Here is a 25,358-nt window from a genome sequence, read left to right as displayed (position 1 = left end):
ACATCATCTGCTGTCAACAGCCACTGCATGTGATATGGATGTAGGTATTTTGCATGGTCAATCAACCCTGGCAGACATACGGTATGCAACACTCATTCCTCCTCTCTACAGTGAAATACATCTCACCTTAAAAATGATCCAGTGAATTTATTCAACTGGAAACAACAGAAAACTCTCAGTGCTGAGCTATTGTATAATACAACACAGTAGGTTGCATAGGTACATGATATAATGTTATATTGTATGATATACATTTTATTATTTATTATTCTCTCATATATGTTTGTAAATGTTATATACATTATATTACGCAGTATATAGTATTAAACATTAGTGTTTGCAGTATTTAGTACTATTAATGTAATTTATTAATTCTAAATATTTATATTGTCATATACGTTTTTCTTGTTGTATTTAGCAAAAGAATGGACAAGTCCAAGTTTTTATGTATTACTTAAAAGTCCTTTGAAAGTAAAGTGAAATGGTGATATGAAAAGACACAAAAGTATCTGGGCAAATCAGTGGCTAAATATACAGTACTCTAGACACCAAAAAAAAAAACAAAAAAAACAGTGCACCTGGTGGTTATGTCTAAAGAAAAGTGGCCACCTTTGGGGCTGTGGAGCTACTTGGTGAGACAAAATAAACACACCAAATAAGTTAAATATTTGAAACCGTTTTGCCCAGGACCGCTGTCCTGCTGGGTTCACTGAAGGCCAACAGTGGCACGTGAGGTTCCAGAGGCAGGGCTCTTAGCCACTGCAACATTATCAGATATTATTATTTTAACAGGCTGCACAGATGACCGGAGTTCCCAACTGTGTTTACAAAAAAAAAAAAAAGATGTGATTATTTTTCTGTGGTCAGTCTGTAGAAGACCTGGCAAGGCAGCTGGCTGTCTAGGCGTAGTAACAGGGCGACACCAGCAGGTCTGTGAGCACCAGCAGCTGATCGTCAGTGAAGCATTGCCGATGCTCCTGCCAGTTGTCGTGGTGAGTGCGCCTGAACTCAGACAGGGTCTTCTTCACAGTCATCTTGGGGTAAACAACATGATCATCAATTAGAATGAATTACCGACACGCAGGACACACAACTGTGCAGAGCACCCATTGGCTTCCAAGACACCACAAACAACAAAGAAAGTGGTGCAGTGTAACTAAGCACTAAGTATAATTTTAGATACTTGTGCTTTACTCTACGACATTTATTTGACGACTATAGTTACAAGTTACTTCATATATTAGGATGTCATCATTTGTTCCAACTACAACATTAATGCACCAGTATAATAATGATCCAATAATATAACTGTATAACACCACTTGTGTAATGTGTACTTTTACTCTTGATACTTAAACTATAATTTTTTTTAACCTCATTTACTTTTTACTTCTACTTAAGTAACAGATGTGATTTTTTTCTTCAACCAAGTAAGTCAATAAGTTGCAAAAAAAGTTAACCAAAAACAGTTATGGAGAGCTTATTTGTATACAACAAAATTCATAAATCACTGACAAATCATTTACTACATAATACAGGAGGAATCAGAGTAATTGCTAAAATGCTTAAAGAATCCATCTTGTCTTCTTTTCCAGGCTTTTGTCGCATAGTTAGAAAACTTAAACAGACTGGGACTGAAGGGACATTCACCTGTGCAACAAAATGTTTCAGGGTTTTACTGAGTCATAAATGTTGAGTCTATATAGTGCTGTATAAATGCAATTTACAAAGTAAACCACACAACTCCTGCAAAATGTTTTATCTGTAATATCTGCTAACCTCAATAGCCATAGGAAGCTCTTGAGTAGAGCTCTTTTGCTCATGGATAACTATACTGTTTCATCTCGGAGTGAAAATGTACATTCACAAGTGACTTGTTTGTTTATCAAAATCAGGACATTTCCATTAAACTCTGCAGTAAACTCCTGCAATGAGGAGGACGTTGATTGCTCTTTCTCTTGCTTCATTTGTTTCAAAGACCGCAAAAAAGTTAAGAGCACATAACAGCTCTCAATAACAGCCACTATCCATTCTTTGGATGAGAACTACACTTAAGTTTAAAGTTATAAGTGGTAAAACAAAAGCTACTGCCACTTGCTGATCTGGAGACCCACAATGATCCGACAGCAGCTGACAATCCTTCCCAGCGATAGTCTCATTTGTTTACATTTATTAAAAACTGATGAGGTAATAATAATTTATTGATGTTAAAATGCCAGATATAACAATTCAAATGTGCGATGTAGAAATTATTTAAAGAGGAACAAGTTTGGAGTGAAAAGTTAGGGTGGTTCAGCAAGGACACAAAAACGGAATTAAACTGATGATTGCTACAACTGAGGATGTAATCATGACTTAAACATAGAGTACCTTCATTTTTCAACCAATACAATCTGATTGGATGATGACCAGAAGTGATTTAGACTACAGATGTGTTAGTATCCTTTATTATTCAGCACAAGAACTGCCATTTAAAAAAACATTTGTACAACTATTCCTTCCAGGAAGCTTTGTAACAGAGGATAATTCATCTACTTGCAAATATATATTTTTTTTAACTGTATTCCTTTGTATTTTCTTTCTCATCTCTTTCACTTTGCAACAGGAGAAGCACTAAATTATCATCATCATTGGCTCCCCATCACTGTAATGTATTATTCAAACTCTGCACTACGGATTACATTGTATGTCTTCTTCATGCCTGAAGTAAAGCCAAAGACACAATTTTCTCCTCAATTGGACAATGAAATTGTATTCTTTAAGCTCACACTGTGTTGAGCGAGATGTTTGTATTTGAGTGCGAGCATGTGTGTGTGTGTGTGTGTGTGTGTACCTCTATAGGCTGTGGGTCGTTGAGATGGTCACTCAGGTCCATCAGTATCTGAGGCATCCAGTCTGGGACGTCGTAGGGGCTCGACAGGATGCATGCACTGAGCCCGAGCACTCCGGCGTGGCGCCGCACTAAGTCTGCGCGCAAGGACACACGCACATTTACGCACACGTCACAAACACACAGTGAGGCAATCACTGTAATACTTGCCCTATTACCCTTTCTTATCCCATGGGAATTGTGAACCTTGAAATGATTAGGCCCATTTTAACTCTCCATTTGTGTCTGTGTGTGTGTGTGTGTGGTGTGTGTGTGTGTGTGTGTGTGTGTGTGTGTGTGTACCCGTGGAGGCCAGCTCTCCTCTGGCCTTGGGGAGGCGAGTCTGACTCAGCGTCTGGAGCTGTGTCTGCAGACTGGAGTCCAGAGGAAAGAACTGGCACTGCAGTAAACCACTGAGGGTGGTGCCTGCCATGTCCCTCACCTACAAGGGGGGGGGGATTAAGGGACACAAAGAAAAGAGAGTCATAATTTGAAAAAAAAAAAAGAAAAAAGAAAAAAAAGAGAAACCTCTGAAGATCCCAACCGACAAATAAAGGATGCGGTCGAGAGCATGAGGCAGTTTTTGAGGCGAGAAACACATACACAATTTATTAAAAGAGGTGAGTGCAAAGAGATCGGGGGAAAAGCAAAGGGACATGGGACAGGGATGAACAGGCGAGGAGGAGGAGGAGGAGGAGGAGAAGAAGGGATAGATGCTGAGTTGAGCTGAGGTAAGATTCACTTGCAGAACATCACTGCCTTCCTGCATCACTTTGCATAAATTATGAAAAAGCGCTGAGTGACGGCTGAGGCATTGAAACAGACAATGACACAGAGACAACACATTCACCAGCTGTACACTTACACGGTTTACAAAATATTAAGCACAGTGACTGTTTTTGAAATGTAGACATCTTGAGGGAAGCATGACACTTATTGATTTTCACCCGGACATCCAGATCAATGGAAAGAGACAGGTTAAAGAAGGGCAGATACAAGTGAGACATGGATTGTACAAAAGATCTGTGCACAGGTATTATTACATTCAATAAACATACATTAATAATTAATTAACATAACAACTGTTAACATTAACGGTCAAAACAAATATGCTTTCCTAATTTATGTTTTGGGGATTAGATTGAGTTATGCTGTTATTTTTAGATCATTTCAATTACAACCAGCTACAAAGGAGTGCAAGACAGCCATAGTGCACTATCAACATCCACACAGAGGAAGAGGAAGGCAACAAAATAGGAAAATAAATTACAAGCTGGGCAGTGAGGTGGAGGGTTATTTTTAAGCAATAACCGTGAATAGAAAAGGAGGATTAAGATTTAGTGAGGAGGGACCAGGGGACAATAAGTGGCCATTTATAATCCCGTGACAATTACACCTTACAGAGGGGGCGACGTCTGTATTAAAGCAGTGTTTGCTGCCTCTCTGTGTATACGTTACCTCGAGCTGCTCGTCAAGCAACAGCTGCATCACCAGCTTTCGGATGCGGGACACCTCGGTGGGCACGCTGAGCAGGGTAAACAAGTTGTAGAAAACCATGATCTGGAGGTAGGTCAGCACTGAGTAGCGTGCGTGCCATGATCTGCTGCCTGCCATCTAGAGAGAGAGATGGGGTGGGGTGGGGTGGGGTGGGGGGATGGGGAGTGAGATAAAGATAGACAGAGATGGGGTCGGAGTTTGTGCAAAGCCCCTTAAATCCCAAAAGATGATGTTTTTATGTATCTGGCACAAACAAAATACTAAAATAGTGTGGACATGAGGTATTTTGCTGCATACACATAATACACGTTGTGTGCACAGGTTATTATCTTGTGAGAACAAGACAAATTTGTATAATTTCATATGCATTTGTCTGCCAGTTTTATTTTCACCTGTCATACACTGAAAGTCTTTCAGCTTCGGCATGGTCTACAGCTCTGTGCACTGCACACCAGTGAGCTATGTGCTAATGTAAACATGCTAACATTCTGATCTGAGATGTAATGTTTATCATGTTCATCATCACAATTCAGTGTGTTAGCATGGTAACATGTGCTAATTAGCGCTAAACACAAAATATGGCTAAGACTCACGGAACTGTCATTAGTACTGCTCGTATTTAATATTCTGCATCATGCTAAGCTAACTAAGCTCTGTCTCTTGGCTGTAGCGTCATTAGCATAAAGCTATGAGAGTTGCATTGATATTCCTTAACTTTCCTTTAAATAACCTGCGTATAACATGATATTTTGTTCCCACAAGATAAAAATATTGCAGTTCGGGTGTCAAGGTGAAACCAAGAAATGTTGGAAGGCTTTCTCATTACACCTACTATCAAATATGAAACTGCAGCCACAATGGTTAGATACTCTGAGAGCAATTGAGAGCAGATATTTCTCCACAGGGGTGCCACTCACATACAAAACTCACAGCAGAAAATACTGTAAGCATCACAAAGTAAGCAAATTAAAATAGCACAGGTTGTTTTTAGTCTTACAACACCTTGGGCTGCATTAGGTTCGGAACACTGACAGCAGGCAGGTGGGCCAGTGTGTGTATGTGGTTGTGTGTGTGTGTGTATATGTGCGTGTGCGCATATTACCTCTTCCAGGGCTGCCAGAACCAGAGGGATGTGCTCAGGATACAGCAGGCCCTGGGACATGAGAGAGAGACACGTGCGTGCATCCTGCTTCATCTCATCATAGCTCTCATCAATCTCCACTGGGGCAATCTGCAGGGAGAGAGAAACAGTGAGAGAGATGGAGAGAGGTAGGAAGACACACAGCTACGCACTTTGAGTAAATGAAGAGAGAAATTGAGTTTAATGGGCAAGTAAGATTGAGTGGGTAATAATGCTGTGCTGGGACCTGTGTGTGTATGTGTGTTAACTGTATGTGTGTGTGTGTGTGTGTGTGTGTGTGTGTTGTTACCTTGAAGAGTAGAGGCAAGAGCTGTAGTTGCTGCTGAACAGGAGTGGTAAAAGTTCGCCCTGCGCTCGCCATCAACCATTTCAACACTGCAAATGGCGCACACATACATACACACAAGCACACACACACACACAAAGAGGAGATTTTGGATTGCTGCCAAATAATTCGAACATCAGATTTGGCACTGTGACCTTACTGCATTGTACTGGTAATAAAACACAATCTATCATGATTTAGCAACTAATGATTTGGATAATTTCATAAGCAGATATTTATCTGTATAAAGGAGATTAGAGTAATAACAGAAACTGAAAGAGCAACAATGCGCAAATGTTAAGACAAGCAATGAGATCTAAATTCTGTCTCTGGGAAAATGGTATCCCACCACCTGAGTGGGTATGAATAAACACAAAATAAGGAAGTCCAGATAATAATTAAAATGAATTATCTTCTGAAAAATGAACATGATTTTTAGTTTCAAATATACTCAACCTTTAAAGACATAACTGCTGCTTGGTAAATGCTATAATGTTATAATTCCCTATTTTGTGTAAATAGCTCTGGCTTACATACCGCTAATGGTATTTAGCCACACAGATGGCTTTAGCCTGTAACTGTGAGGAAAACAAAATCAATAATAAAATCTGGTACAAATTACTGCACTATCTGACCTGTGCAAATGGTAATATTAGAGACACCCTCACACATATTGAATTGGAACATCTTTTTGAGAGGCTTGAACGCACACCCTTGAAATTCTCTGTCATCTGCACCTCACTACCTTTTAAAGTAGAATTAAAGGGTTGAAATCAATAACGGATCACAGCTTTTAGTTTGTTTCATCTGGCTTCAGTGTGTCCTATTTCATCAAAGAACAAGCTGTTATAGATAGATAGATAGATAGATAGATAGATAGATATAGATATTTTTTCTCACAGTCACTGTCTACCCCCGGACCACACCACGTCCATCCACCACACAGAGTTAACATGCTTGCATCTGCATCCTGACCCGTTTTGAGCAGTTTGACAGCCTGGGTGCGCTCGTCCGTCTCCTGGGTGTTCTCCTCGTGGACGTGGTTGTGGATCTCCGGCTCCGATGTGAGGGGCTTGAGTCGCTCTAGGACCCGAGTGATGAACTCTGCCACGTGGGGGGAGGAGGTGGGCCGGGTGTGGGGCAGGGCCACGTCGATCATGAAGATATAGGTCAGGACACTGGAGAGAGAGGGAGAGAGAGAAGGGGGGGGGGGGGGGGGGGGGAGCAGCAGGAGAGGCGAGGGGAGGGGTGTGTGTGGGGAAAACAGAAAAGAAAAGAAACAGAAGGGGAAAAGAGTCACAAATGCACAGCAGAGGTTGTAGAGACAGACATGCAGATAGACAAAGAGGCTTAAAACTGAACAGCTCAAATAGTACACACAAGATAATTTGATTAACCTATTTAAACATGATTATATAATCCAGAGGAGATACAATATTGGTACCTGCCAATGCGCTCCCTGACATTCTTATACACCTGGGTGAGTTTGGGCTCCAGGTAAGACAGCAGCCTGTGCAGCAGTTCAGAAACTCTCCACTGCTGCTGGGCCAGACCTCCCTGAAGCACATATAACAAACTGACAGAGAAAAAGAGAGAGGGGGGTGGTGGTGGTGGTGGGGGGTCGTTGTGTTATTGCAGCACTTCAGCTCAACATAGGTCAGCTTGGGTTACTACAGCAGCCTGAAATCAAAAACCCCTGAAATACTGCAGTGTGCAGTTATTCACGCACATACACACAAACACACATACCTGGCATCCCTGAATGAGCCGCCCTCTCCACTGAGGGGGCTCTCCATCAGCAGCTCAAACAGCCAGTGGAGTTTCCTGGGGTCCCGGCCCTCCTGTTGGAAGGCAGCCAATACAAAACAGGCTTATTTTTGGAACTGTTATTTCAGGTTGGCAACATGAGGGAGCCTACTGTGTTCAACATATTCTCATGCTTTTACCTCCAACTGGAAACAGAGAAAGCAGGTTCTGGTTCAAAACTAAAGGTGTTTTTTGTATCATATGATCATAATTATGTGTTCATTATACCTGTCTCCTAGAATGAGATGTTGATTTCCTAGCAGATGACTGTAAGTCAGCAGTACAACAAGGGAACACACAGGCATATCATATCAGTTTTGATTTTCAGTCTTGTGATTTTCAACAAAATTTCATCCCCTCATCAATTCAAGTCATGTGCTCTGCTGAAATAGCCATTAAAACAAATTAAACAAATCAAAATTTTGGCCTGATGATGGCACTAGATGAAAGGTGAAGGGCTCACTAACTATTTAAGGAGGACATGAATGTGTGTACCAAATTTTACTTCATCATGAAAATCCATTCAATAGTTTGTTGACACCAGAGTCATGATGATTACCCTCTGGGGACCATGAATGAGTGTACATCATTTCATGCCAACCCCTATGTAATTGGAATATTTAAGTCTGTACCAAAGAGGTGGACCAGCTGACAGACTGATATTCCCATCTTTGGAGCCATGCTGCTACATGGCTAAAAATAACGAGAAATTGTTGAATTAAAGGGTGTCTGTGCTGCAAATGGTGGATTCAAAATCCAATTTTCACCTGAATGTTTATTTTATTGATTTTTAATCTTCTTAATCTGATCTTTATTGCCTTTTATATAGAAAATAAACAGATCAATTCCCACATTTCTTTAATGAGCCCTAAGCAATGTTGCATATAGAGTATTTGTATGCATGTGAGCAACTCACACAGGCAGTAGCGATGCAGGTGCCCCAGTCTGTGTAGGTTTCCACTGTGATGTTGGTTAATGCTGTTCTGATCAAAGGGCACAAAAGCTGCCATAACCTGTCCACCTGAGCACACACACACACAATAATGAAAGTTTTTATTAATATTGACTTTTCTTATCAAAAAGCAGTGCAATGTGTATATCTGCCACTGTGTGTGTGTGTGTGTGTGTGTGTGTGTGTCTCCAGCACCTTGCTGAAGCTCCAGAGTTTGCTGCCTCTGATTAGTCCTGCAGTAATCTCACACACACAGTGCTGAGAGCTCTCATGGGGGTCGCTGGCGAGCTGCTCCAGGTGAGGCCACAGCAATGGCAGGAACACGTCTCCATAGTTACGAAACAGCCCCTGCCAATCAAACACGGGGCATTATGGTTTGTTCGATGGGGAGAAGAAAGAAAGAAAGTGTCCTGTCAGCTGACTGACGGAGAACAATGAATCACAGCAGTTGATGACACAAATTCCGGCTCTGTGGAGTTCAATTCAGCCTTGGCTACCGGTGGTATGCTGTGTCACTTCTTTGTAAAAGGTTTGCCAGATCGATTGAGGGCGAGGATTTAAACTGCACCTTGAAGAGACAGAAACGTCGGGGGTTGAAGCTGTCTTTTCCTTTCCGATCCTCCAGAGAGAGAAACTCTATAAGCTGGTCAATAAACTCCGGGTCTGAGAAATATTCAAAGATGATTTTTTCACCCTGAGCGACACACAAACACACACCAAATGTAATAACAGTAATACTGAGGCATCAGTGAGAGATTTTGTGTGTGGCACGGTATGAGCAGGCACCTCACTCATCTCCTCATACGGCAGGTCATCTCTTGGCTTTTCAGAAGCTGCATAGATCATCATTTCTCTGAAAGGAGCGGGAGACAAAGAAGAGGCTGCTGTGATTTATAGATAACAACGCACAGAAAAAAATATGGATAGACACATACTGTCTTCAAATAAGCATCAAGGATAAATGAACGATTAAAAAGTGAGTTAGTCAGCAAGCTGTCCGCACACTGAGACAGCTAGCCAGCCCTCCACCTATACATCAATGCTTCTATCTAGGCCAGGCAGTAAGTCATTCAGTCAGCCTTATCTAGGCCAGGCCATGACAGGAAGTCAGTAGAACGCACTGCTAGTTATCCCGCCACTCAGATCAGTCATCCGGCAGTTAGTCAGACATAAAGTTACCCACAGAGCTGCTAAGACAAGTCTCAAATCAACCAGACACTTAAGTCAATCAACTATTTAGCTCCATCCAACCAAGCAGTTAATCAGCCTTTCAGTTTCTAAATCCAGCAGTTAAGTCGTTCTCTTTACCTCGGCCATGAGTAGTAGCCCCAGTGTGTTTTCTCCACATAGTGCTGAGAGTCCCACTGCTCCTGACTGAGAGGTAGGTTGTTGCTGTCGTACTGCAGCCAGCGATTCCCCTCGCGATCCCCTACACACACACCCTCTGGATCCTCAATGCCACCTAAAAACACAACACAAATACATCCTGAACACACGCACGCACACATTTAACAAGAAGTACAAGTAAAAGTTGTGCCTGTGAGTGTTTCTTGTGTGTTTGTGTGTGCATACTGACTGATATCTGATGGCTTCACTGCCACTTTCTGTCTCGGTCGTTTCAGCTGCTTCAGGATCCCAGCCATTGCTGAGATCGCCACCTAAGAGAGAAAAAACAGGATACACAAGAGAAAAGTGACATATTATGAGAGAAGTTTGGCATTTCTCTGCCTCATCTTGACTGTTGGGAGTAGATGCTCAGATCCCAGAGTTGATGCCACAAACTGACCCTGAGCTACAATTAGATTCAGACCTGCAGGTAGCACACTTTAATTGGAGCTCCACATAAACACAGTGGCTGCTCTGGGTCCAGTCAAAAAGAGCTGCAAGTATTAAAAGTGCTGTCTGTACCTTTTTCCTAATCGTGATAGTTGGCTGGTAAGTCTCAGTTTTACTTTGTGTGTATGAGGTTTGATGTAAACTGAATGCTGTAGCTTTGTTCATGCCCCGTCTCTGTCCTTATAACCCAGCTGAATGTCAAATGCTTTACCATAAACTGTTTACCCTTTAGCCACACAAACTCCAGACATGCACACGAGTACACACACAGCGGCAGACCTTGCGTATGCTGATGGAGTCATGTATGAGGCTCTGTGTGAAGTAGAGGATGGCGTCAGGGGGCAGTGGGTGATCTTCTCTCAGCAGGAGAGAGAGCAGGTCTGTGGCCATGTGCTCAAACTTCCAGGGCCTTAAACACAAGGAAACACAGCTGCGCATTAGAAACATTAGGATAGGTAGTAAAACAACAAGTGACTGAGGAGTGTTATTCCTATGATAGAAAAGATGATGCAGGAGAAAAGTGCTTTTGCAACAGTTACAGGTTGTGGTTATGTCTGTCATGCCATCATAAGAAATACTGATCTGATTTAAGTTTTTTCTGTTTGCTGCACTTCACATGAGGTCAATAAATGAATAAAAATCAATCATGGGATTATTTTTGACAGCATTCTCTCTTTACACATTACATCAGTGCCTAAAACTGCCTGAAACATTTGTACTGTACTGTATAATACATATACAGTTGGAGAGAAAACCTACAGGTCTCTGTCTTCAAGGCAGTCCAAGAGATCATTGACCAGCTTCTCATATTTCCTGTAAGAAAAGAAAAATAAGCATTAATCAGTAGCAGCGCTAACCTACAAATAGTAAAAAAAAATCAATAGATGCTATGATCTCTAGCACTCATGTAACATTGAGAGAGGCTAACAGGGCACTGGAAGTGAGTGATAATAACTGGTGATCTAGTCTGTATACCCACCTTGCAGCAACGACGTTTCTGATTCGCTGACGCTGAAGCCCCTCTTTCAGCTCCTCTACAGACGGTGCCTCTAAGCTAGGCAAAGGACTGTCAGACTGTGCGATTTGATTGGCTATCTCTATACATCTCTCAGACACCTACAAGTGGAAGTAGGGGAGTAGTATGCAATTACAAAAAAACAAAAAATAGAAGAGCAGATTAGGGTGGTGTATAGGCTGCTAATGGACACTCTGCTCACTGTAAAATAGATCCCGATGGTGTCGTGCTGGCGATGGATCCTATCGATGATGTCGTCGAGGAGTCGACCGATGGACGGCTTCTCCAGGGTCATCGAGGGCGACAGGCCGCAGCGGACCAGGGTGGGCCACATCTCCCCAACGCAGTCCCAGTCCCTTGCGCTGGCCAGACAAACACCACTGTGCACACACAGCAGGCAGTACAGAGCACCCTGAGCAACACACACACACACACACACACACACACACACACACACACACAATAAAGACATATGACAGACTACATTAAATAATGAAGTCAGAGGAAGATTGTGGCAGTATGAACATTAAACTTGCAAAACAATAGTTACATTCTGGGTCTCAATTTGGGGCTAGAATGGTCTGACATGGGTGGTCCCATGTCAGACAAATATGTGTCACAGAAATAAGATACAACTCAATAAACCCTTGAGATGAACCATCTTGTTTTCAAAGGGGTCCTTAACACAAATACACAATGCATCATAAAACAAAACAGCACAGATACAATCAAACATACATAAGCTCCCCCAGGCCTAGCCACTCCCACTGATTCCCCTTTGTATTTCACAGCGCATAAAAAAAACATACCCATAATAGACTATCAATAATAACATAATTCTACAAGCACTTACCAAAAAACAGGAAATTATTTCCATAATTACATATGTACACACATAGATATATAAAAGTACACACATATGCATGCATGCCTATATATAATTAGAAAGAAGAGCAGGTTGTTTGAAGATGAATTAAAAGAGATGCCTTAAAGACATGAAAAGAAGTAATAGATCTAAGCGAGCTGGGCGGAGTATTCCAATCAGATGGGGCTTTACATTAAATGTACGTCTCCTGGTTTCTTTAGAAATTCCGGGAACAAAGACGAAAAGGATATTCAGTATGTCTTAAAATTACATGATGATCTATATGGAATTAAAAATAGTTTTAAGTAAGAGGGATAGTCAAAGAAAATTGGTTTGAGAATAAGCTGCAACCATTGAAAGTTCCCTCTAGATTTAGGTGCTGACCAGTTTAGCGAATCGTACATAAAACAGTGACGTCTTCAATGAGGACACCTTAAGACAAATCTACAGAGACTATTGTAGACTACATTGAGAGGACAAAGAATCTGGACTTTTGTCTCAGTTTAATTCTGACATCACCGGTGTATCTTTGCAGCTTGAATATTCTCCATTCAGGCAATCTTTGCAATTCATAAAGTCAAGAAATATCGTGACGGCATTGTATCATAAAGGTATTTCTCTTCATCACTGAAATATTTCATTTCAATTAAAATACTGCAGCAGGAGGTGAATAACCAAGACACCATGTCACTGTTCTTGGGAGCTGAAACGACATTGTGTTAATCCAATTACAGGGTATTACAGAGAAATGGAAAAACATGGACATGTTCATTCATTAACTTATACACTGTTTGCCCATTTTTAATGCACTATAAACACGGTGTCATGAAATTTATCCCAAATTAAAAGTGAACAATAAATCATGAATCTCATATGTGTGTGTGTGTGGCTTGAACAAATATGCAAGCAACCAAACAGCCAGCATTGGAATAGTAGAGTAATCAAGAACCATAGAATTCGCACTCACAAAATTTCTTCCTACATATTTCTTTTTACTGGCAACAGTTCCCTACACACATGGGTGTTCTGAAGAAAATTTGTTAGTGGTCTTCAAAGCGTGATTTCTATGGACTTTGCTCTTGGCCAGCAGCACCCTGAAGGATTTCAGGAGATTAAATATAAGTAAATATAAACGTAATTTAACCCATCACCCTATCACAAGGGAAGGTCAACCCTGAATTGCTCTGCAGACCTCAGCCTGCTAACAGGAATGTAAGGAGAGAAAAAGGGCAACGGTGCTGAAGGCCACAGGTAACCAGTGCAGGGAGGGGGCGCACGGTTCTGGAACTAACTTCATGTTTCAGCACCATGGACAGTGACCAGTATGAACAATTGTGTGCATGTGTGTGTGTTTGTGTGCGTGTGTGTTTGTGTGGTACCTTCAACTGCTGTTGCATGCCGGTGGTGTGTTGTGGTGAGAGCAGTTGTAGGATTCGGGGAATTAGGTCTCTGTAGGAGAAGTTATAGGTTCCCAGCGCGGCTGTCAGCACATTCTGGGCCCTGCTGCGTACCTGCAACGACAAGCCCGCGCGCGCACACACACACACACACACACACACATACAGATGTATATACACGTATTCTCAATTAATCTCTATTCCACATAACATATTTATGTTCATGGCATCAGGAAAATGGGGACTAACAGATGTTCTGACTATATTTTTCTCATTAAAATAAATGAACTGATTAATTAATGTGTGTTTTGTGGGTTACCTGGCTGTAAGTGCTGGTAGAGAGCAGCAGCAGATCGCAGAGCAGCTCCTGATGAACCACTTTATATTCACTGCCCTCAACCACCAGCTTCCTCATCTATTCACACAGAAACATCATTTTCAAATATGAAAACAGAAGCTTCTGAGTAATAATGACAGAAGGCGTTTTATTTTATTTTACATGCGCGTGATTACAGCCACGTCTGTGACCGCCTCACAAAGCGCAAAGTGCTGTCGAACTAACCTCGTGCTGGAGTAAAACCCGGTCGATGAGCAGGGCTCTAATGTGCTGCTTTTTCCCATGAAGCTGCGGGAAGAGAGGCGACATGCTTAAATCTCCTGACAAGTGACTCACTGGAACTGACAACAATCAGCAGCCTTGTACGCTTTACCAACTCACCCTGTTTTCCATGGACTTCTTGACGAGAGTGAAGCTTTTCCAGCGTGAGTCAAACTCCTTCTTGTGAGTACCTCGGAAAAACATGAGGTCACTGATGATCTGTAGTCAGACAGACAGAGAAAGGGCGCCGTGAGACCTTTACGGGCCTACTGCGATAGAATAATAACATACGGTGCATGAATAATAAAAAAAATCATGTGGGGCCGGGCACCTTAATGATGACAAACAGTGACTTTGTGTCGTCCTCTGAGTGCTCCAAGATGTGATCTGGATGGGGAAAAGTGGACATAGATTAATTGTGCATTACAATCACATTCCAAACAGAGTGAGGAGTTAAGAGCTGGAGTCTACTGGAGTTAAAATCTTCACTCACGTAGCAGCAGTCTCATGGTTTGGCAGATGGACTCTCTGTAGTTCTCCCGTGACTCATCTGGAGGGGAGGGAACACACAGACGTCCCGTATGGACACAGAATACAGGATGAGCGGCCTTATCACCCACTGAAACGGCTAGGGAGGCGACTACTTGCATGTGTGCGTGTGTTGTGTGTTTCCTTACCGTAGTCAACACCTATATACAGCTTGATCTCCCCCAGGTTCACCATGGAGGGCACCCTGAGGAGGCGCAAAATGTAGGGGGGGGCAAAACGTGAAAAGCCTGTACAAAAATGTGTTTTTTCATATACACGTGTGTGTGTGTGTGTGTGTGTAGCTGCAGGGCTCACAGGTCAGATACGTGTGGTCCATCCAGAGGGGGCAGCATGCTTCCAGCTCCAAGAAGGCAGTGGTGCACAATAGCAAGACTCTGCAACAGCTCCTCCCTGTGAATCAGGCCACACATTGCAGTCCTTTCATAGCAGTATGTGAGTGTGTACATGTGTGTTAAGAATTCACTTGGCAAGTCTATAGTGGTGTTTCAACACCCTCAAGGAGCTAAATTCAACTTTTCCCTGTCTGTGCTCTTGATTAGACTCCATAAAAAGCGTTAGGACAGATATTAAAGACAGATGTTAGACTTCAGGTTTCATTTTTTTGGATGCAGATCTCATTAATCAATAATGAAAGGCTTGGGTTTTCATTGTTTTGTTTGCGCGTGTGCCTGACGACGTCTAAAAATGGAAAACTGAAGAAGAAGAAGAAGAAGACAGCACACCTGCTCATTGGCTGATCTCCAGAGACGTGACCCTTGATTCGCTCCAGCTCGGGGTGCAGGAGGCGGGACAACAGCTGGAAAACAAAGTTCTCCTCCTCCGTGCTAGGCATGTGCCAACACACACCCAAGGCTGCCACATCCCCAGCTCTGCCCCAGTCCTGGAGAGAGAGAGAGAAAGAGCTTTTCTCAGAGAGTTGTAGAGGGAGAGAGAAAAAGAGAGAGAGAGAGAGAGAGAGAGGGAGAGTCGCTGCCAGTTTTTCCACTGGAACAACTGGCAAGCAAACCAGAACAACCAATCCACCTAAAAACCGCAGACCGGTGTCATCTTCTGGTGTTGAATTATTTGAAACACATGTAAAGGGTAAGGACACCAAACAATGGGGGGAGAAGAAAACAAATTACGCAATACACTGATCTACTGTGATGACAGACCAACCGATGAATCCAACCAGCAAAATACCACAAAATGAAAGAAACCCAAAGAAAATCACATCTTAACAAAATACAGAATCAGTGGCCGTGAACTGCAGATGAAAAGAGGTCGGTATCTGAAATTGCAGAAAGCAGCAGAGGAGCGCAGCTGTAATTACTGCCACCTAGACATCAAAACAGAAATATGCTTTGCTCTCATTTAGAAAAACATGACAAAATATCATCAAGGTTTTGAAAAAACACTATCCCAGAGAAGCTTTTCTTTTGGGTCATTACAGAGATACTGCAGGGCAAGCGGCTCAGTTTGTCTCCTACTGCTGCAAAGTAAAAGGGAGGAGTTTGCACTTGCCAGCCTTAAAGCCAGATTATGCGACTTAATGCAAAAATTAGCAGCTTTTTTACAACTAAAAATTAAAAGCAGGAAAATGTCTCTCTCAGTTCAATACACACCAACAATATAGCCATTTTTGTAAAAATAACTACACATTCTGCTGGCAGAATGGCTGTAAATGCCCCACTGCTGGCACTTACATTAACGTATAATCCAATACTGACACTAATGGTTTCACTTGGTAACACTATGTAACAAAACTGGCTGATTTAGGCTGTTTATCCAGGCTTAGCCACCTTGTAATAATGGGTATACACTCCCAAGTCAGAATGAGAGATGTGTTTTACTATTCCTCCCATTACTATTAACTGGGATGGAAGCCAGTTTGACAGATTTGTCACAAAGAAAAACAAAATAACTCCTCTCCCGACAAGAAATCAGCTACCATGGACACAATGCCAGGCAGGATAACAGTGTCCACTGTTCAGAAAAATGATGCACTTTATCACTACATTATGTGTGCTGGGTAATTTGGAGACTTTCTTAGATCAGTGCTTACAAACCTACCTCTACTGCAGGTTAGGATGTGGACATATGTTGTAAGCAGCACTTTTCCCTCTCACATTACATGTATTGAAGGATTTATACAGGCTATACAAGGTGTTCAGTATTTCTCATAACTTTGACAAGAGAATTTTTTTTCCTTCTCTGATCACCTCAGATTTATCTTGTGACCCTTTAGTGAACCACCATCTTGGATGAATGAAAGCATTTTTCAGTTTATGTTCACCATCTGAGCATTTCTTTTCTTAGGGTAGGGTTAGATTTTATTATTACCACCATTTTCTTTCTTTGCAATTTATTATTTTCCTTATGTTGAGTTGTCATGCAAAGAAAGCAACTTGTTTTCAATGCAGAAATATAAAGAGACAGCAATGGAGAGAGAGAGCAGTATTAGCTAGTGTTTGGTCCAGCAGTGTAGCCATTTAATTTCACTTTGATAAATGCTTTCTAATTGTCTTCATGGAGATGGAAATGGCATTGCAGCTGCCAAGCCTGCAACGTCCCATTTAATTTAACAGCGAGAAAGAGCGGTTTTAAAGATTCTACTTGTGGCATTTCGTATTTCCAAGAAAACCTCATTGTTTCCTGTCACAGACTAGATGCTATAATAGCTGTGATGACAGGCAATTTCCACTCGAAGAGGTCTGCAAATAAACCGTAGTTGAAACTATGCAGTTAGAAACAAGGATCAGGATTTAACTTAAGTATTAGATTGTAGGGTTAAATATTAGTGGTAATTGTTTTGTCTCTTATAGTCATCTCCTTTTGTGCAGTAAAGCATTGCAGCAGTATTAGTATGTGTGTGTGTGTTTACCCGTATGGGGAGGTCAGAATTAAAGCCCCCAGAGGTGCTGCGGTACTCGGTGGGATAGATGAGGGACAGCGACCGGAGTGTGTGCTCCAGCAAACTGCAGGCGAGAGTGTACGCCCGTTTACAGCGCAGACGCACGCACACACACAGGATCTGCTCCAGGTCCCCCCGGTATTTTAACAGCTGTTCACCATCCACACGGGCTACCTAAAAACAACACACACAGACACACACACACACACGAGAAACAGGCAATTCAGTGGAGAGTTGTGTCTTAAATATTGAGGTTCTCCAGTAAATCACAGCATCTGGCTCGCTCCCATTCGCATCACGCTCCCAGGAGTAATAAAACAAAACAGAAAGGGTATCAATATGTTCTGGTTAACGACAAAGCTCTTTGATATTTATGACCGTGCAGGGTGCACGCTGCAAAAAATGTTTTTTGGTCATCGTCATTTTTTTCACATACAATATCATAGCTGTAGTTGTATTGTATGTAGTAGTATTTTAAGTGTTTCATTTGATTCTGAAGTTGTAGAAAGCTTAATTCAAGATAGATCACTACAGTCATAGTGAGGATATGATGCCTGACTAAATTATCCTCAAAACAAATTTGATCTGTAACAGAATCAAGTAAATATGGTGTCCCAACTGTAATGTTTTCAATCATTTTTAGATTAAATAACATTTTAAGGCATAAAATAGATGACCTAAATTAGCCGCATTAATATTTTTTAGAGTGCTGAAGCCCTTGTGATGTATCCTTGTCTCACCTCAGAGAGCAGCTGGAGATTCCACAACAGCTCCTTATCCAGCTCCTCTTCACTCTGCAACTCCTCGTCTACACACACACACACACACACACACACACAAAACATAAAGAAGCTGAGTTATGTACTGTATTGCTCTCTTGAGAGGCTGAGCTCGTTCTGCTGAATGTTGGGGTCATTTCAGTTTTTAGCCTTGCTGGCGGCGTGCCTTTGGGGATGTCAGGTGGTCGGTCCACCACTTCAGCCCAGACTGAAATGATCTCAGCAAGTACTGGATGCAGCGACACTAAATTTTGTACAGATATTCATGGTCCCAAGAGGATGAATCCTACTCGCTTTGGCAATCCCAGCATTTCCTCTAACGCCAGCATGAGTTCATTCGTGGGAAAGACTGAAATGTCTCAACAACTACTAAATGAATGGTGATCAATTACAGTACAGACATTCTCATTCCTCTCAAGATGAAGTGTAAAAATTTTGGTGATTCCTTTTTTTCATTTAGAGCCACCATCATGTCAAAAATGTTAATTATTAGCAGATTTTGGATGCTAAATTGAAACCAAGATGGTGAACATAGTAAACATTACACCTATTACATCAACATTTTAGCATTTTAATTGTGAGCATTAGCTAGCATTAACTAGCTTAAAACACACTGTATAGCCTCAAAGAGTTGCATGGTTGTACTTTTAGCCTTGTTAATCAGTCTTTGGTAATTACAGTATGATGCTTTTCAATAAAATAAATTAAAAATAAACATAAAATATGTGGTTACATAAATTATATTTCTAAGTCCTTGCATGATAATTAATAAAATGTTAAAATGTAACACCTCTTTTTATACTATTTAGCCATCTCTTTATTAAACAATTGCTGAAAGCCTAATATCGACAAAAAAATTAAATCCTGTGTCTAATAAGGTCTCTTAATTGTTCTGAGATAACTGTGATCTAATAATGTGTTAAAAACCTGAAGAATGAAGATTTATCTTCACTGTGCAAACAGTCGGTTCCATTTAACAGCGAATGAACTTGCACGTGAACTCGTTCAAAGCTCATTAGATTCTAGAGAACTTGAACAGTCTTCATGCAAAAACGCTGTCTACCCTACACACACACACACACACAAACGCTACTGTTCATGCGCACACAATGTGATACTGACTGTCAGTAATGTGGAAAATGATGCTGCAGCAGTGAGGGACGAACAGACGGAGAGACTCAGCGGGATGACACTGCAAACACAGGCACACACACACACACACACACATGCAGACAAACACACAATGCATGCACATACACACACATTTAGATGTACAAACACAAGCATGCAGAAAATGACATCATTACAGACTAATTTCTCAAAAAATGATTAAATTAAACAACTGAACACTAAAAATGAGTAAAATAACAAACAGTAAATGAGGATTTAACTACAGTATGACATGTAACTGGAGGGGCTGAATGAAAAAAAAAGAATAAATAAAATAACATGCAATGATTTTTAATCATAACCTTATAAAGTTGGAATTTCTTACAACTACATCACAATCTTCATCAACTTGTATAATCTTCTGCTCTGCATTTTTTCTTGATCTTGACACGGAGTCAAGTTCACAAATCTACAATATATTGCAGAGCAACAGATATAAAAATTACCACCTGATAAACACACATGCATACCTTTGCTGCAGCTCGACACATGTCAGCCACCATCCTGCCTGACACACACGTCTCAAAGATGTTGGAGGTGGCAAAGTTATACACCTTCTGCAGAGCCACCTGCCACAAAAGCAAAGTTTAGGAGGATCAGACGATGCATATGTAGTAGCTCATGTGTATGCATAGAAAATATTGACCACCTAAGCATGATTTTTTTTTTTTTTGTAGTTTGCTTGTCATGAGACGTTGTGCTCAGCCTGTGATACCAACTGTATCCTGTCTTCTGTGGCTCTGGACGAGCTCAGCTCTGGCTTGACGCTTGTTTTTTTGTTTGTTTATTTGTTCTTACATAAAGCCTGCATGACAAACTGTAGCTGCAGAAACCTATTATTATTTATTAAGAGTTTAAGCCTAAAAACTGAGTGGATGTGATTTGATCAGATTTGATTGACAATAAAATGGCAACACAAGTAAATAACCCTACAATTGTCATCATATTTTGATCAAAGTATTTATAAATCACAGAAATATATAACATTGCCTTTTCCCAGCTCAGCTCCGCCCACTTCAAACCAGTGAGGAGAGCAGACAAAACAGCAGAAACAGAAATGTTTCATGTAAAATAGAAACTTTTGTGTTCATTTAGAACCCTGTTTCTCATTAGTTTGAGGGGCCTTTAATGTTTGTAGTCTATATTAGAGACAAGGCTTGTTCAGTTAAGGTCAGAGTTCAGTGAGGGTTAAAGTTAGAGTTTCGGATTGGAGAATTAATGAACTTAATTAAAGAGAGTGACGTTACCTTTAAGGCAAGGATATATCTTGGAGTGTGTCTATTACCTTGTATACTTCTGTGGAGCACTGTGTTAGGATGGTGCTAACAGTAGAGGACAGGCCCAGCTCTACCAGGCTCTCCAGATGAGTCTGGGTATCTGTCTCCGTCTCATCTCTCGTTTGCTCCAGGGTACTGCTGTCTATCAGAGCAAAACACCTGCACGAACACAGATACACACACATACACAAGCACACGCTGTCAGCAATGAAAATGTCAACAGCGTTAAGGTGGAAAAATCAAAAAAGCCTGTTTTTTTTTTTTACACGACCAGCACAGCTAGTGATGCAGCCCAGTGCATTTCAAACACAAAGAGACACTCTCGTACTCAGACGCTGACGGCGAGGCTTTACTAAGTGACAGGTTGACTTGTTAATTTGTCTCTACCTGTCCAGGAACTGAAGAACGAAGTCTTCAAACTCAGCTGAGGCAAAACACAGATCTTTCTCAATCTGAGAGGGAGAAACAGAGATGATTAGTTAGTGTATCTGTAAAAAAAAAAAAAAAGAAAGAAAAAAAAAAGAAAGTGTGCTTTTATTCCTGCCTGTGTATGAGAACTTGTTTTATTCCAAAAAGTGATGAAAACATTTTGAAGATATGGTTTGGCATTTATTTAAGCTCTTGCAGAAAGTTACATGAGAGGATCGATACCACTCTCATGCCCTCCCATTAAAAATGAAGGAGGCGCAAGGAGACAGTTAGCTTAGCATTAAGACTGGAAACAGGGGGGAACAGCTGGCTAGGCTCTGGCAACCTCACAGTGACGACAAAACAGGAAAAAAACGCAACATGTTGTTTTTTTCATGCTTTGGCTTTTGTACAAATTAAACTAATGAGATACAATGTGTTAAATACTGAGCTTTAGCGGTGCTGGTAGACAGGCAGAGAGTGGATTTTTCATCTAACTCTCCCAAAATGTTCAACATCTATTCCATTAAGAGAAAGTTAAAGTGTGTTTAAATTATTAATGCCGAGCACTTCACTTTTGCTCATCATCTTATAGATGTTTATTTAATCTCTTCTGTGATTAAATTCTGAATTTATGTCTTGTGTGTACCTCTGAGAGATCGCTGTGCCGAGAAGGAGCAGAAGAACAATCCACTAAAGGCACCAGAGTGGTGAAGGTGGCGATGAACTGGAACGTTATCTGGACAGAGCGACACAGCAGGAAACAGATCAATTTACATCTTCTGACGTGATCACGGCCTGAATTGAATAACCTACCAGATGTCAGTGGAATAAGTTTTTCAAATGTATTAATTTTTTTCTGGTGTGATGGATTAATGTAGTCTGGAGACAATGAGCGCACCAAAAGAGAAAGCCGATCCATTTTACAATCCAAGCAGAAACTGAAGACTGGGCCACATTAATTGCGAGTTCTTCAAACTGAGATATTCATTCCACTTTCAGGAATTATTAATAGGATAGAGCAGAGCCTGCTAGAAGGGAATTTAATCAGCAAGAGCTGCATTGTCTACTTGTCAAACAATTCTTCTTCATTACTAATCAACACATCCATTACTCACCATGCACTTGCTGAAGTCGTTGGGGTCCACCCCCGGCAGAGAGCCCATGAGCAGCGGGAGCACATGTGCACGGCCCTCTGGGTAATGGTTGTTAGGGGAAACCAGGCTGCGAGCCATGCCGATCATGCAGCTGAGAGTGGCGGTGAGGGTGTGCGGCTCCGTCAGTGTCTCCATCGCTGCGTAAGTCCTGTCATACACGAGGTACAAGGAGGTACATAACAAAGTGGAATGATGGGAGAGTTGTTGCGGGGGAGGTCAAGAGGGAGAGACGTGAGATAAAGATACAGAATGAAGTAAAAGGCGCAGGTGCATGTTCGCTGTTCTGAAAGCAATTGGAGGGTAATTCTTGTATTTTGGGTGCTGATTTGCCCTGCTTATCAACACGGCACACAGCTCATGCAGGCAATTAAGGTGCTTTAAAACCCTCAGCACCCAATAGCTGCAATTCGCCTGAATCCATACTCCTTTTCCTACTTACACTCTCCAAAAAGAGCTGCTTTCCATAGCAAATAAATGTCTATAAATCTGTTTAGAAATTAAAAAGAAGCTTCTTATGACTCCAGAACGTCCCTGAGCAATACTGTGTTTTTAAGTTTTCTTCAGCACTATAGCAATCCAGTGATACTTGTCTGTACATCCATGGGTATTCTGTAAACAGGTACTGCTAATAGCTCATTTGGCATAGTTTTAACGGTGGCAGTTTGCAAAAATGGAAACAAACATACATGGCAGGCTAAACTGACATGACGTAAATTATAGCCCTCAGCTAACCAGCTGGCTTCACTGCAACTTTACACTTCCTGTTTACATCCCAAAAACCTCAGATTATGTTTTTTGTGTATTATATTATCATTCCCCATGAAAGTAAGAAAAAGAATAATGAGTTACTAAAGAATTAATAACAGAGTAAAGGCTCAGATGGTCAACATGGTTCATAGCAGATATCTCACACAGGTACTTACTTCTCAAGTACAGGTGGTATGGCAAGTTCTGGTGTGAGGAGAGCCAGGTTTTGTAGCGCGTAGGCTGCGTCAGTACTGCCGGTTTTACTGCACATCGCCAGAAGGGGGCACATGAACACAACACACACACACACACACACACACACACACACACACACACACACACACACACACACGAAGGTAGATAATCACAGATGACCTGTCTTTGTCCAGATTAGCCTGTTGTGTGACTGCAGTCTCAGAGAGAGAGACACAGCAGGGTTTGGACTTGTTAGATAATCGACGGGCAGTGATTCATGTTTACACAGTAACAACTATGTAAACAACAATGTAAACAACAGGCAAACAAAGAATGTATTTGTCAAAACTGCCAGAAGCCTAAATTTGGCTGAAAAGTGAAGGTAACTTATATGTCTGGGTTAAATATAACTGTTATCCATGACTACAAACTACATAGAGTCATTGAAATGCTGTTGAAATAACAGTTGTATTCACCCAAATTTTATTCCTGGCAATCAACAACTAGCTGTGATATTTGCTGAGATTTAACTGAAATCTGGGAGGTGTCAAACCAAACATGCAGTAAGAATCTATTTGCGAACAAAAGTTCTGGCTGAAAAGATGGATGTCTGGAGACATTCTGGTCATTAAATGTGGGTTAACAAGAGCATTGATTGGCTCTGAGAGTGCAACAGAATGCTCACACCTACTCCCACAATGACACCTATAGTTCCTATTTCTGCCTGAGTAGAAATAGTTCCTCCCAGGCCTACCCACTTAGCATGAGGTTGTCTTGCACTCTCTTTGTTTTTAAATGTCATCTTACAAATTGTTTTTACAGAATGGCTTTACTTAACAACTAATATCATCCTCATACTTATGATTTTCACTTCTCAAATGTTGTATTAATATTTACTGCTTATTTTGTACTATGCTTTTGCTTTTAAAGCCTCTTGTGTCCTGTTATTGTGCTTTATCTTCTCACCACTTTGTGCATCTTGCTTTAAATGCACTCTATAAATAAATCACTTGCTGAATAATGCTGAGTTACTATGTGTATGCAGTGTATGTAGTGACCCAGGCTGTTTTTAAGACAAGCTCACAATATCATGTCAAGTTATATTCACTGGTAATATTTATCTAATGCATGTGCATGTGCACATATCTTTGTATTAACATGTATATATCATATATATGCATGTGTGTGTATGAGGGTGTTATGTATGAAAGCACATGTGTAGTAATAGGTGTCCTGAGTGTTAAAATTTCTCCAGATCTCTCTCCAGAGGCTGTCTTCCTGTGTTGTAGTTGTACTAATGCCTAACATCAACCAGAATGTAGTACCTGAACATGGCCAGCAGGGCGGCACCAATGAGGCTGCGGGTGAACTCCTGCAAGTCTTCATCCCTCAGCCTCTGACACTCAGGAACCAGCGTGATCCAGCTGGGGGCAGCGTGACGTTCCCGGTGCACGCGGCGCACAACACTGGCAGGGAGACGCTGTAGCAGCCGCATCAGTCGAGACTGAGGTCGTACATACACACACACACGCGCGCGCGCACACACACAACATCAACATTAGCGTTATCATCTGGAGACACATTCACACAGTCTGTAAACAGATCTGTGATATCGCTCTTTTCTCCGGCACTTGTGCATTTCATTATTGTGTTGTTAGCGCAAGGAGAGCCAGCCAGTTCCTGAAGGACAGGTTATAAATCAAAGGAGTGTGACAGCAAGCAGCTGAAAACACATTCACAACTTACTCACAGTGTGTGCATTTGTGTGTGTATATGTGTGCCAGGGAGAGAGAGGCTTACCTGCCAGCGACCATGATTGGATGGATGGTAGAAGGAGGCAATGCTGTTGAAGAGGCAGGTCAGCTCTTTCTGCGCAGGGTTT

General features: G+C 41.5%; 1 protein-coding gene across 1 annotated transcript; it reads right to left on the bottom strand.

The window, feature by feature from the left end:
- On the bottom strand, positions 1-25,358 carry LOC108899058 (proteasome activator complex subunit 4B). The gene is made up of 39 exons (XM_018699323.2): positions 25,277-25,358; positions 24,802-24,980; positions 23,458-23,544; positions 22,496-22,682; positions 22,027-22,116; positions 21,357-21,421; positions 20,978-21,128; positions 20,163-20,261; positions 19,645-19,714; positions 18,484-18,551; positions 17,714-17,917; positions 15,573-15,730; positions 15,145-15,240; positions 14,979-15,034; positions 14,795-14,851; positions 14,633-14,688; positions 14,422-14,520; positions 14,266-14,328; positions 14,023-14,118; positions 13,686-13,817; positions 11,644-11,853; positions 11,406-11,542; positions 11,186-11,239; positions 10,706-10,835; positions 10,167-10,248; positions 9,899-10,052; positions 9,377-9,443; positions 9,159-9,284; positions 8,786-8,938; positions 8,555-8,659; positions 7,582-7,673; positions 7,277-7,408; positions 6,808-7,010; positions 5,797-5,882; positions 5,469-5,597; positions 4,328-4,483; positions 3,173-3,311; positions 2,834-2,967; positions 1-1,034 (listed from the first exon to the last, which is right to left on the bottom strand). Exons 2-39 carry the CDS (start codon positions 24,969-24,971, stop codon positions 900-902), a joined length of 4,428 nt encoding a protein of 1,475 aa, XP_018554839.2. The 5' UTR covers positions 24,972-24,980; positions 25,277-25,358; the 3' UTR covers positions 1-899.

This window comes from Lates calcarifer, linkage group LG23 (assembly GCF_001640805.2).
Source record: "Lates calcarifer isolate ASB-BC8 linkage group LG23, TLL_Latcal_v3, whole genome shotgun sequence".
Lineage (NCBI taxonomy): Eukaryota > Metazoa > Chordata > Actinopteri > Centropomidae > Lates > Lates calcarifer.
The sequence above is the reverse complement of the archived record's forward strand: the minus strand, read 5'-3'. Positions and strand labels throughout refer to the sequence as shown.